General features: G+C 36.9%; 1 protein-coding gene across 1 annotated transcript in view; it reads left to right on the top strand.

The window, feature by feature from the left end:
- mRpL10 (mitochondrial ribosomal protein L10) overlaps positions 1-11,263 on the top strand; it is a 53,324-nt gene that overhangs the window by 35,337 nt on the left and 6,724 nt on the right. The window contains exons 2-3 of the mRNA XM_089095854.1: positions 3,783-3,991; positions 7,877-7,987. Of these exons, the coding sequence (XP_088951980.1) occupies positions 3,783-3,991; positions 7,877-7,987 (320 nt within the window). The remainder of the gene's footprint in view (positions 1-3,782; positions 3,992-7,876; positions 7,988-11,263) is intronic.

Genomic DNA, 11,263 nt, shown 5'->3' with positions numbered 1-11,263 from the left:
GGTCTATAGTGTTATTACCACGATCTTACCTTCAATCAACAATTTAAATCCTTCTTTACTATGTATCTTATTTGATCCTTAATTATAAATGCAAGTCCACCCCGCATCATAGAATTTCTTGATTTTGAAACCAGCTGGTACCCTGGAAAAGTATATGATGGGAGAAAGCTATCCTGTGTAAGAAAAGATTCGCATATACCCAACATATCAATTTTACCACAACATGAAGTAAGAAGGTTCGACACTTAAGAAAAGTTTGACGTGATATGACAGTTCCACTGACCAATACATAAATCCGTATTTGCCACATTAATTACATTACTATTCATAATATCAATATATCTACTATTTCTCATCGGCCTAACATTAACTTCAGCGGGATCATTGGCCACGCGAGATAACAATACGTCATCAATACGAAATGGATTATTTTCAAGCGACTTGAAATGCGAAGGGTTAATACACGGAGCGATAAATATTATTTAACTTCACTGACAACAAATGATTATATGCCCCTGGTTGACGGAGGACAAAATCTATGAATGGAAAACATGCTAAACTGCAAAAATAAATGAAAAACCAATGATACGTAACTAAAATTACTACAAGCAGGAATAAACTTATGAAGATATGCTAACTAATAATATATGCAAAAAATGACACACGCATCAGAAGATTTTTTCTAGCGATCAGAGCCTCCGGGGTGAAGAATCGCTAGTTTCACGAACGAAAATTCGACCTTGGTAGGACCATACACACTTGTTTCCAAATTTATCTCTAGCCGTATTTAAAATATCACGCTTCTTGCGCGTAAGGTTTTCACTCAAAAAGATCCTGTTTTTTGCAAGTTTAGGCTTAGCATTGAAGATAGACTTTGCAATCTCTTTGTTACGGAGCTTCACTATAACTGGCGCTACTCTGTCAGGTTACTTGTAGGGTTGTTATTCAGGCTCAGTCTATGTACACTAATAATATCAGAATCAACAATATTTACAAGGCCCATTTTTTCGCGGATCACACTCCACATGGTACTGTTTATGTCGACCGTAGCGGGCTGCTTGACACCATGAAATAGAAGCGAGTCCAGTTTCCCCTCTTGTTCGAAATCGTCCAGTTTATTTTCTAAACTATGAACTTTTTCTTCAAGTAAATCAATCTGATGCGTGACTCCTTTGAGGTCTTATTATAGGTTGTCAAACAGTTCGTGGTAACGAACTGTAAGTAAGGAGCGACCTGGCTCAATGGTAACCGAAACTCTAAAAAACGGAATTTTGATACCAATAGATCCATCAAAAGAATCAGATTTTAATTTTGATTTCAAATATATAAGTTTCATCAAGTTTAATCTTACCCATCAAAAGTTACGCGCCTGAGGAAATTTGGCTGAGTTTCGAAAAAAGGGGGAAAGACCCCCTGAAAGTTATAGAACCTTAATGAAAATCACACCATCATATTCATCGTATCAGAGAACCCTACTGTAGAGGTTTCAAGCTCCTATCTACAAAAATGTGAAATTTTCCATTTTTTGCCAGAAGTAAGATCACGGATGCGTGTTTATTTGTTTTTTTTTTCCTCAGGGGTAATCGTATTGACCCAGTGGTCCTAGAATATCGTAGGAGGGCTCATTGGAACGGAAATTAAAAGTTCTAGTGCCCTTTTTAAGTGACCAAAAAAGGAGGGCAACTAGGCCCCCTCCCACGCTCATTTTTTTCTCAAAGTCACACAATTAAAATTTTGAGATAGCCATTTTGTTCAGCATAGTCAAAAATCTACTAAATATGTCTTTTAGAATGACTTAATTCCCCACAGTTCCCAGGGAAGGGGTTGCAAGTTATGAACTTTGCCCATCGCTTACATATTGTATTGGTTATTGGGAAGTATACAGACATTTTCTGGAAGGTTTTTTTCTGGTGGGGGGGGGGGCTGGAGGAGGGGGTTACTCGGGAGAATCTCCGTGGAGGATGTTTCTTTGGGGTAAGGGACATTTCTGTGAAGGGGGCGCCGGATTTCCAAGCATTATTTAAAAAACGATCAGAAATTAAATAAAAAAATCAAGTTTTTTCAACTGAAAGTAAGAAGCAACATAAGAACTTAAAACGAACAGAAATTATTACGTATATGAGGGGGTTCTCCCTCAATTAAATACCTCACTCTTTACGCTACAGTTTTTTTTTAGTGCTTTTAAAAGAGCTATCTATTATAATTAAACGGCCTTTGTGATTCAGGAGTTTGTGAATTAAAATTTTTTTAACTTTTAACGTAAAGAGCGTGGTATTGACTATGGGGAGAACCCCCTCATATACGTAATAACATATACGTAATAAAAAAAGCAATAAAAAAAACAAGCGATACGGCTCAATAGTTATCGAAACTGTTAAAAACGGAATTTTGATGTATATAAATGTATCAAAGGAATGGGCTTATAATGCTGATTCTAAATATATAAATTTTATTAAGTTTAGTATTAGTCATCAAAGGCTACGAGCCTGAGAAAATTTACCTGATTTTTTAAAGAGGGGGGAAACATCCCCTACAAGTGAAAGAATTTTAATGACAATCACACCGGCAGATTCAGCGTATCAAAAAACCCTATTACATAGGTTTCAAGCTCATATCTGCAAAAATCTGCAACTTTGTATTTTTTGCCAGAAGAAAAATATACGAATATAGAAGTTCGTTACGTAAGTTAATTTGTAAATTACGTCAGAACCAAATTTAGAGACAGCCATTTTGCAAAAGAAAAATAAAATTTTTATGCAAATTTTGTTTACTTATTCAATAACGGTGAGCCAAAATAAAAGCTACATTAACTAAAAAACGATCAGAAATTAAATAACAAAAACAAGTTTTTTAAACTGAAAGTAAGGAGCGACATTAAAACTTAAAACGAAAAGAAATTATTCCGTATATGAAAGGGACTGTCCCCTCCTCAACACCTCGCTCTTTACGCTAAATTTTGACTCTGTCTCACAACTTTATTTTTAAAAACAATAAAAAACTTTAGTGTAAAGGTCGTGGCGTTGAGGAGGGGACAGCCCCTTTCATATACGGAATAATTTCTGTTCGTTTTAAGTTTTAATGTCGCTCCTTACTTTCAGTTTAAAAAACTTTTTTTTATTTAATTTATTAAGTAAAAGCAATGATTATAGATTATTGCATCCTCTAACTATTAAGATTGAGGATCTGTGTGGTCGGTGGGGGGGGGGGTATCCAGGTGCATCAATTGGGGAAGGAGTAATTGCCACCCTAGATTCCTGCCTCTGAATTTGGAAATACTTTTTGTTATTTCCATTAAGAAATAACTTGTTTTGGTGCTTTCATTAAAGGGAGAAAAAGCTAAAAGTCACCCCCCTAGATTTTGAAAACTACGTTTCGTCTCCTACATTTTCATGAGTTGACGGCCCTGGGGATACCCTACAGCTTTTTGTTCATCTGCGAGGATTGAGGTTCAAAAAAGATATTATAACAGACTTATTTTTCGCCTGTTACAAATTTTGTACTTGTGAGGATTTTGGAGAAAATTTCCCGTTATGACTATAATCCTTGTAACAGGTAGGGGAACTTCTGTTCCCAGCTGCCATATTTCCTAATTTTACAAGGTCAGCCTTCAATAGTGTTGAGGGGCTGGGGGGGGGGCAACAGCCTCTTTGCGTTCCGAGTTATTTTTGGTTTTAATAAGTCTTAACGCTGTTCCTTACTTGTGTTGATAAAAAATATTCTAAACATGGGACAAGTATGATCTTCATTATTATTTTACTAATAGTCCTAACTTTGAATTTTAGTCCTTGATAGGCAGTTGGTTCCTAGCCTTACAATAGTAAGGTATGGTCACAGAAAACCCAATGTCAAAAGACCAGCTGTACCAAGTTGGGAGAGAGCCTGCATGGATGCTGTGACAAAGCCTATTTTTCCAGAAGTTATAACTACAAAAATACCCCCATGGGTGAAAAGCTGTAAGGATTTGGCTCAAGTGACTGCTGAGCCTGAATCGGTAAGCTATTCTCTTGATCTTCCATAGCTATCCAGTTCTAAAAGAAGAGTTTTTTTGTACACAATAATCCAACCTATGTGAAGGTATGTAGTAGATAAGTTAAATACGATTACTGGTATATATAGGTGAAGAGCATATAAGTTTAAATACGATCGCGGGTATGTACCGGTATGAAGTGCATAAATGTATATACTAGCATTAATCTAGGTAAGGCAATTAATCTAGGTAAGCCAAGGTAAGGTAGAGGTACTAAAAGTTTTCTGCCCTGATCATGGCCAGTTTTCCTTAATTTTAATGAAGTAAATCTGCCTCTGCAAATTTGACCAGTAGATAAAGCTCCATTAGATCCTAGTCGAGTGATTAGCATGCTAGACTAGAAATCCCTTGTCTGCGAGGACAGGGGTTCGATCCCTGTTGTCGCTGGTTATTTGGTTTGGTATGGGGGTCAGTGACGCGACTCTATAAGCTCAGCCAGAGTCAACCCAGCTCTAAATAAGTACCTGGAGAAATCTGGGGAAGGTAAACAGGAAGGGTTTGCAAAACCACAGGATGACCGACCCCAAAGCACTTCCTAGCTGAATGGCCATAAAACGTAGATCAGCATTGCCGGTAGGAACCGCAAAGTCCAATGCTATATTCTTCGCTTCTCTTTATCGTCAAACCCAATTTCAAAATAAAATGTTTCGACACTCAAACATGTCTTTTAAGGGGAAGGGGGACATGCAGTGGATCCAGAAGGAGTGATATCTTCCCCTCCCCTTATACTAAATTATGTTAATTTTTTTCTGTTTGTACTTGCATTTAAAAGAAGTTAAATGCCAAGAAGACCACCCCTCTTCTTGTGCTTGGCAGTGGTTTAATTTAATGTGTGATTTTTAGTTAAAAAACAAACAAACAATGAAAATGCTTACTTACAATCTCTTGAGTCAAAGGTTAATGAATTAAAGCATACGAATATGTCAAGCACCCCCTCCCTCCCAAAATATAGAGTCAAACGACGAAAAAAACTAGAAATTTCATTTCGAAATCCTATTGAAAATTTTCCCATCACTCATAATACATGGTCTTTATTTGATATTTTGTTTTGGAAATGAAGTATTTAAAAAATAAAAGGAGACCTTTCTAGCTCACTACTACTAATACTACTAACAACTCACCGCATGATCAAGCTGCCTAAAACAAGCACAGTTTTGCACATTCTTCCTCAAGCCAAATCCAATGAAAGCCTCCCTCTTTACACCCACACAGGAAGTTCCAGTTTTCCTTCATTACTTCTTTATGACATACTCCCACCCCAACCGTGGAGGACCTGCTTCCTGTTCAGCCCTAGACGATTGGCCGAAAAGGACAGTCTTCGGCAATGTGTCATCCTTCAGCCGCAGAAGGTGCCCTAGCAATCTCAATCTTTCTCTTATTGTATCCCTAGAAAGCGTGATTAAACCACAGTCTTCGTACAGCGTACTGTTTGAAATACGGTCAGTCAGTCGGGTACCCAGAACAATCCGGAGATAATTTCTCTGGAAAACATCTAGAAAACCTTTATCCGCTTTTCGGAACGCCCATGCTTCAGAGCCATATTTGACCACTGTCATCACTGTAGCTTCTAATATTCTAATCTTGGATTGCAGACTTATCTTCCTGTCCTTCCAAACTTTTTTAACTGTGAAAAAACACCTTGAGCCTTGGCTATTCTACTTTTAACATCTTCACATGCTCCCACCGACTCTACAAATAATGCTACCAAGGTAAGTGAAGCTGTCCATCTTATCAATCTTTTCGTTATCCAACGTCACCTTTCATCTTCACTTATTCCTAGCCTTAGTGACTTAGTCTTCTTAACATTAATCGTCAAACCTGTTCTAGCACCCTTAACACGCAAAACCTCTAAAAGTTCATTCATTTTGCTCACACTTTCATCTAGGATACTTAAATCGTCTGCATAATCTAAGTCCAGGAGGTTTTTCCTCCCCATTTGATTCCTTGGTCTCTCATTGCCTTTCCTGTGCTCCTTAAGACAAATTCCATCAAAATGATCCATATAAAGTGAGATAGAACACAACCCTACTTAACTCCTGATTCAATAGGAAACCAGCTGCTAACCTCATTTCCTACCTTAACTGCAGCAGTGTTATTCTTGTACATAGCACTAATCAATTTAACGGATTTGTCTGGTAAACCATACAAGGATAAGACCTTCACTAAAGCTCTTCTATCAACAGAATTGAACGCTAGATCATAATCTATAAAACTGAGGACCAAAGGTGTTTGATAACTCAGGCACTTCTCAATTAATAACCTAAGAGTGAAAATTTGATCGACACATCCTTTACCTTTTCTAAAACCGCACTGTTCTTCTCTTGAAACTTTGTCTGCAGCATGTCTCAGTCTAAAAAGTATCATATTACTAAGTAATTTACTACCTACAGAGACTAGACTAATGCCTCAATAATTACCACATTCACTCTCATCATCTTTCTTATACAGTGGTTTAATTAGGGTTTTCCCAAAATCGCTAGGTACTTCCTCTTTTTCAAAAATCATATTCATAATCTTCAGTGAATTATTTCTAACCTCAGGACCACCATATTTAAGAAACTCGTTTACCACACTATCAGCATCTGGAGCCTTATTATTTTTTTAATCCTTTTTTCCTCTATATCTTTTCCTGCAATTCCACCTCGGTTTAGCATATCCTCAAATTGTTCTGCCCATCTCTTTTTAACTATTTCCTTATTACTAATTGTGGCCCCGTTCCTATCTTTAATTGGGACGAGTCCGGATTGACTTCTCCCTCTTAATTTATTAACATGTCAGTACAATATTTTACTATTATGCCGTCTAGCTGCATCTTCCATATCCTCGGCAATTCTATCCATGGGATCCACTTTACACTTCCTTAGTTCATATTTTAATGCTTTCTCCACTTTCTTTACATTCCTTTTGTTTTCATGTGATTTATCACTCAGATAATTTCTGTACAAGTCCCTTCTCCTCTTTATTAAACATAAAGCTTTTTCACTTACACTTCTAGCTGCGTTTCTGACTTTCTTCCCTAAGACCCCATCAGCAACTTTATAAAATGTTTTCCTAAAATTATTCATGTATCTTCAACATTGTCTAATTTTAAACTCTCGAGTTTAGTATTCAACTGTTCCTGGTGTTTTTTTTTTTTGTTTTTTTTACAGCTGGTCGCGTTATTTGGCGGGGGCTTAATGGGAGCGTGTTAAGCGTTGAATGACACCAAATCCCTTATCAGGTATTTGCCCAACTTCTGAAGTTCACGTTTCTCACAAAGAACGTTTACGTGTGTTGTGTATTCGGTTTACCAACTTATTTTACCCGGTCATTATGCCGGCTATTATTTAACCATCCGCCACTGTCCTGTTCACGTTTTTTGTTTTTTTTTGCCTTACCTCTACGCACAGTCCAGCGTAAAGGGGTCCAGACAAATAGGACAAAGATGCACCTTTTTAACCCTTTTCATTTTGATTTTATAATTATTAAGTGTAACTTCTAAAGCATACATGCCATGTAACTTTTACCCCATTTTCCGGATAGGGAATATGTTACCATGCACAGGTTTAATGGGGTTTCGCCCTCTAGGTAATTAAATTAGTAATTAGTAGGTAATAATTTCGGTTACACCAAAATTAGCTTACTCTCCCCTCCGATAGGTCTGACTGTTGGGACATTTGACAATTTTAAAATTGGATTTAAGGTAACCTAATTTTGCTTTTTTCCAGCAGATAAAAATCTCTCTTTTTCTCTTTAGTTGAATTATTTTGAATTATATTTTAAATATAAGCATATTGGATTATATGTTATACTTTATTTGAATTATGATTATTTGCTGACCTTTATCTGATTTTTCTGGTCTTTTTCTAGGAGAACAAATACGAGCAGTTGCTTGTAAAAGACGTACAGAAGTTGTTATCAACAAAGAAAATGGTGATTGTATGCCAAGAAAATTCAAAGAATTCTTATCAACGGCTTGATGTAAGTACTAAAACACTTGTTTTGTTTTTTTGTCGTATTTCTTTACGTAAATCATTTCTTAGACCTCACTGCCTTTCAATTTGTAGATATAATGAACAGGGTATATAAATAATTGACAAAACTATTAATTATGGCAGCGAAAAAAAGAGTTTTTTGGTTTCTCGTCCAGAAGCCTCTACTAATTATAAAAAGTGAAAAAATGACTAAACCGGCCAAAATATACAAGCAAGTAGCATAAAAGCATAAAAAACACAGAAACTGTAGAAGAAAAAAAGGAGAAAAAGAAAGAAAGAACTCGCTTTTGAAAACCTATGATAGTTTTTTTTTTTTAATTTCTAAACTGCTCGTTATGGTGACAGAACAGTGTACATAAACATAGCTATACATCTACAAAGTATATATGTTGTTTTATTTATTTCTTTTTATTTCTGTATATTTCTTTATTATATATTTGTATACAAATCTCATTTTATTTATCTATTTATAAGTTGGCCTCTTAAAAACGAAGGAAAGTCAATATAAGGTTTTAAAGCATACTTCCTAATAAGTATCTTTTATACATACTGAAAATGGCCAATCCAACATATGTATTGCCCAAAGTGATTTCTTTGATATAATAAGATAAGGAAATAATGCTCAGTGTCTGTAGTTTTTAGGGGCCGGCCTTTGCATAGGGGTTGGGGTTGTATTTTTTAGGTAAAAAAGGTTTCATCCAGGCTAAATGTAAGTTATTTTTTTTTACAATCTTATTGGCGATATTCTTATGTAAAAACAGTTTGAAGCAAATATTTTATTTATCTAACCTGATATATAACACCATACGCCTATTATGTTACACGTTACACATAGCAACTCTGCAACACATTTTCGTATAGACCAGAAACTTTGAAGTGTCTTGCTAATCACATGGTGAATCGTAACTATCCCGGACTTTTTAAAAATTTAGCTGAAAAACTTGTGATATTAAACTGGATTTTGTCACTTGAAGAGGGTCCAAGTGAAAGTTCTTTAATATTCAAAAATTTTCATTTTTTTTACAACATTGACAAAATAATGACCCATAGTTGGGTGAACTCGTGTGTCTTGGGTGTGTCTGGTCGATTGCTTAATTAATGAGGGTTGCTACTGACCATAGTTGGGGATCTATCTTCATTGTTGCTTCAGGTTAGTCTATGAGAGCGTTTCCAACTGTGCATTTTGTCAGTAATCCTTGTGGTAGCGGAGTAGATTGACCTAAAATTGGCAATATGGGCCTGAGGTTTGACCCCAGCTGCGGCAACGTTGAGTGACAAGCTTGCCACTTGTGCCTGTAAAAAAGCCATGGGAGGGGATGTGTCCAAAATTATCGGCTCCAAGTTGGACTAAACACCCTGTATTGCTCCATCTGAAGTTCAAACAAGAACCTTACCAGTACCTGCTGTCAAATGATCTGTTAGGTGACCGAAAATGTGGATTTTGCCGAATATGCATAATCCTAAATTACCTATTGCTAAATATTTTGGCAGAGTATGGTATCGTGGCGTTCTGGAGAAACTCCAGCATCATGAAATTCATGGAGTCTTTTAAAAGGGAATGATAAATTTCCACTTGATCGGTCAGCGCGAGCTGTTCCTGATTGACTCGTTTTCTGATTTCATCCAGTGAAGGCAGGCAACATCAGAATAGTATCTAGACGTCTACTTTTTTCCTTGTCTACTTCAAGGACATGAGAGACAACATTATAAGCTTTCTCATTATTTTTCTCAATATACCACAACACAAACAGCCACCCCAAAACATGAAGACCCCAAACTAAGCCTTTCTGTCCCTACAGATGAAAGCTTTGAAAATAGAAAAGGTGTTTCGTACTTCGGTGGTCAACTTCAAAGGATGAAAAACGAAAAAATTGCTGATATTCCAGTCTAAATTTCCAGACTCACACTTAACTTCAGCTTCAAAGACTAAAGCCATGCAGAGAGTGTCGACGAGCTTCGTTTCCTGGAAATTCACTGCAATTTTACCATAAAATTTTATGCTGTTTTACTTGAAAACGCTATTCGTTTTTTAAGCTATAATCCTTCTTTATGAATATGGTTTCCTGAAAGCGTAAATACAATTCTGGTGCTCAGCAACCTTTAGAGTTACCAAAATGTCACTGCACTACAATTTAGAGTCACTACACTACAAATAAAGTGGAATACTCAAAGCGTTTAAGGCCTTGAAGAACTACAAAGCCCTAGATGAAGATGGTCTCCTCCCAGAACTATAAGATAATTTCCTAGAGGTCAGTGCTGAATAGATCCTTGGTAGAAGAAGTTTGGAGGACCAACAATTTCCCAAAGGATTGGAAGACATCAGTCGTTCTCCCAGTCTTTAAGAAAGAGGATAAAACTGAGTGCAAAATTACCAGAAAAAGTCTAATTGATATTGCGGTAAAAACATTTGGGATTTTTCCTTTACCACTTCAAGAGGACAAGGGAAAAAAGAACCCGTGAAAACCAAGACGACTTACGTCCGGCTAGAGGCTGTACTGGCAATATTTTTGCACTGCGCCTCATTATTCAGCAGCTTGGAAGGTACAACTTGCCCCTGATTCAGATACGTCTGTTCTTCATTGCCGCTTTCGACTCATCACTGGCCAAAACTTTGGAAAATTCTAGCGAACCACGGAATGACCCTGAAGTTTTTCGAACTGCTTAAGGTATACTATGAGGAATCAGTGAGCCGAGTTCGAGTTTACGGAGAAGAAACCGAAGAATTCTTGATTGATTTCGGAGTCAAACGGAACTGTGTCCTGTCTCCAACTCTGTTCAACTACTGTGTTGATTGGGTGCTTGAGAATGCCCTACCTTCTCATCCAGGAGTTCAGAATTGGAAAAAAACTTTCACTTAGATACTTTGAATACGCTGATGATGTCAGAATCCTCACAGACCCAGAAGAAGCCCCAACTCTGCTCGACGATGCGGTGACAAGGGAAGATCTTGTTGGCTTGAAATTCAATACATGGAAGACCAAATTTATGGCAATAAACCACACTGATCCTTTTTTTGCTAACTGTAAATCAAGTACAGTTGGATCAGGTTGACAGCTTCATATACCTTGGCTCCAATCTATGTATTGAAGACCTTCAGATGTTGCTATCCAACAGCGATTGCAGAAAGCAGACATTCTTTGCTTCCCTCAGAAAACCTTTGTTGAACCTGCGTGAAATTAGTGTATGCACTAAAGTCCGAATCTACTTGACTGGTTCAAACAATCCTGCTTGATAGATGCGAAATTCGGTTGGTGAAGCAACT

This window comes from Artemia sp. Qi Xiang Cuo, chromosome 10, assembly GCF_049724085.1.
Source record: "Artemia sp. Qi Xiang Cuo chromosome 10, ASM4972408v1, whole genome shotgun sequence".
Lineage (NCBI taxonomy): Eukaryota > Metazoa > Arthropoda > Branchiopoda > Anostraca > Artemiidae > Artemia > Artemia sp. Qi Xiang Cuo.
This window is presented reverse-complemented; position numbering and strand designations above follow the sequence as displayed.